This window comes from Conger conger, chromosome 10 (assembly GCF_963514075.1).
Source record: "Conger conger chromosome 10, fConCon1.1, whole genome shotgun sequence".
Lineage (NCBI taxonomy): Eukaryota > Metazoa > Chordata > Actinopteri > Anguilliformes > Congridae > Conger > Conger conger.
In genome coordinates, this window is record NC_083769.1 from 39,381,088 (window position 1) to 39,384,237 (window position 3,150).

General features: G+C 45.4%; 1 protein-coding gene across 1 annotated transcript; it reads left to right on the plus strand.

Annotated features, from left to right (window-relative positions):
* The first annotated feature begins 494 nt into the window (after positions 1 to 494).
* On the plus strand, positions 495 to 2,904 carry hspb7 (heat shock protein family, member 7 (cardiovascular)). Its single transcript, XM_061258803.1, has 3 exons — positions 495 to 866; positions 1,687 to 1,820; positions 2,009 to 2,904. Exons 1-3 carry the CDS (start codon positions 686 to 688, stop codon positions 2,186 to 2,188), a joined length of 495 nt encoding a protein of 164 aa, XP_061114787.1. The 5' UTR covers positions 495 to 685; the 3' UTR covers positions 2,189 to 2,904.
* The last annotated feature ends 246 nt before the right edge of the window (positions 2,905 to 3,150 follow it).

A 3,150-nucleotide genomic window follows, 5' to 3' on the forward strand; every position in this document is an offset into this window, starting at 1 on the left:
GCCTGAGGGTAAATAAACTGTGTCTGGGAAAGCGGAATGTGAAATCACTCCCTCTCACAGTACGTCACCTTCTCTCCAGTTTTTCTTTTCTCCCTGTCCTTCTCTGTCTTTGCCTGCAACCTTTCTTGGGCTCTAGACACCCTTATCAGTCCAATCTGTTCCAGCCCTGGACACTCTTGGCCTTTTTCTCCATCTCAGATGGTAAATATAGAACCTGGTGATCCCACAAACCTCCCTGATTGCACACTCACACACAAGCACACAGACACACACACACACACACACACACATGCACAAACCCATCACTCAAGCCCACAATATATAAGCCTGACAGACTGGGCATGCCTACAGGGCTCATTGTAATCTGAGAGATAGAAGGAGAGAGGACAGAGGGACGGAGATACAAAAGGAGGAGAGAAAAGGATACAGAGCACAAAAAAAGAATCAAAGTAGACCGACACAAAGAAGAGACCGGTCAAAACAAAGGGAAGTGGAAGCGGGCAATTGAGGTGATTTCTGCCCTTTGCTGGCTTGGGGCTTAGGGCGTTTGGGGCAGTAAAGGATAATTTAAAACTCTGACCAAGCTTGCTCCCTCTCCCTCCTCTAGCCTCCTCTTTTACTTCTGGCTCTGTACACTTCTCCCTTAAACAGACTCGCTCCGCTCCATCGTTGCGCTGAGTCGTCAATGAGCGGGACCAACCCCTCCGCCTACCGATCGGAGCGCAGTTTCCACCAAACGTCCTCCTCGTCTTCCTCTTCATCGTCCACTTCCACAAACCCCTACATGGAGAAGAGTCGGGGCATGTTTGCGGAGGATTTTGGGTCCTTCATGCGCCCTCCCCTTGAGAACACACTGGGATTCTCAGGTAACCTTCTGGGTTGTCGGTCAATGGCGTCTCCACTTCCATGACCAATGTAAAATGTGTTATGCTGAAGACTGATGTGTTAACATGACCGCTGCTTGGGGTGTAAATGTCTTTTCTGGAAATTTCATGAAACAGGGCATGTTCTGTCTGAAATTTTAAGAAAACAGTGAATCAATACCTCCATTAAAGGCATGCTGGAGAGATGAATGCAACAACAACAACTGCAGAATTACTGTAAGTGTGTTCAGTAATGGCTCTCTAGGTAGAAAGCTGTTGCTCTCTTCCTCTGTGTTGACAGAGTGGTCTCCAAACAGGATAGAGGTGGGAGGGGTGAGGATATTTTGGTACTGTGAGGGGTACACCCATATGCCCAATGTGAGGTTCTTAGATGGCAGTGGTGGGAGGGGTTAGCAGGCACCCATGTGCCAGGGAATAGTTTGTCCAAGGTTAAGAATGCGCCCTCAGTCACTGCTCTGATTGAAGGCAAGCTGTCGCCTAACAACTGGAATACATATTTTCATACAGACAAGCACGCACGTGCATTCTCACGAGCACACACACTCAGGGAGTCATAAAGACATGGCTCCTCTAAAGAGATATGGTTTAATACAGGAGAGGACAGGTGTCTGACAGTTATGGCCAAGAGGTGGGCACAGTTGTCAGTTATTGTTGGTTCGGCTTTTGGTAGAGGACTTGCAGTATGGAGTCCTCTACCAAGAATGGATTTAACCCTCAAATGCCTTTCAACTGTGTTCTTCCATAAACAAACTACTGCTAATAAGGATAGGGATGACTGAGTGGATTATTGGCTGTCTCCCAGGTCGCTCCGGGACAGCAGGAAATATCAGGACCATCGGAGACACGTACCAGTTCACGGTGGATGTCCGTGACTTCTCCCCTGAAGATGTAATCGTCACAACTTCCAACAATCAGATTGAAGTCCACGCTGAGAAGGTAAGCAGGCCCGTCTCTTAATCTGTCAAAAGAAACACAGCGAAACATCTGGACCATTTTCTTTGTCTTTATTTTTGTATTATTCCTACATCACAGATGTAATTTGTTCTTAATGTGCTAATTTGTTTGTTTAAACTAATTATGGTCTTTTCTGTGAAACTTCCTCTCTCCATTCTTCCCAAACTCAGCTGGCGGCAGATGGAACGGTGATGAACACATTTACCCACAAGTGCCAGCTGCCGCAGGATGTGGACCCCACCTCTGTGACGTCATCCCTGGGGGGTGACGGAACCCTGACGGTCAAGGCTCGCAGACATCCGGCGAAGCTGGAGCACGCTCAGACCTTCCGCACCGAAATCAAGATCTGAGACGCGCCCGGACGCTCCTCACGCACTCCCCACCTAGCCCTGCCATTTACGCTGCCTCTGTCAGCTCTGTCCTCTGCAGGCGCCTCGCCACGCTCCTCCAGGCCCCTGCTCTTCAGCTGCTCTCTTCCCTTTTCCACGACTGCTCCTACAAATCACGCCTTTCCTCAAGATTCCTGATATTTATTGAAAAGTGAACTGTACCCTCGCTAGTTATAATAATTCATTTTCACTTTTAACAGAAAACATATCAAATGTCATACTATTTATCCTGCCACCGCTGTTTTGCGGAACAGAATTCAAAGATTTTTGCAGGCAAACTGTTGAAAGAGTAACATTTGTGTTGTCAAATCCTTCGAAGAGGATAATACACAAGACAATATCCCCACTGATTTGGAGCTGATGTGCACAGCATAGAGCACACACCTAAAGGCTTCTCTAGCAGGAGAAAAAACATTGTGTGGAAGAATCAAACTTTATTTCATTCTTCAACACCTGTTCATTCTAATTCAATCAGATGTGCACTTTTTTTATGCACATGCACACACACACACAGGTGCATATGCACACACACACACACACAGGCACACATCACCGACCAGTCAAAACATCCCTTATTTGTAAATAACTTATTTTCATGTGCTTAAGACATTTGGGTATTATTTTATAGACACATACTGTATTGTAAGACAGCAGATGTAATTACCCTACTTTATCCCCTTTCAGCAATATATTAAACTACAGTATGTTTTATTTTAAATGCCATATTGTAAATAATGAGAAATAATAAATTGTAAATTGCTCTGTACTCAAAATTAGATTAAATGTTTACAAATGGTTGCACTTAATTCACATTTTTTTCAGTGTAAGTGTGTTTGTGCATGTTTGTGTGTGTGTGTGTGTGTGTGTGTGTGTGTGTATGTGCTTGTCTGTGCATGCGTGTGTGTGTGTGTGTGTGTGTATTT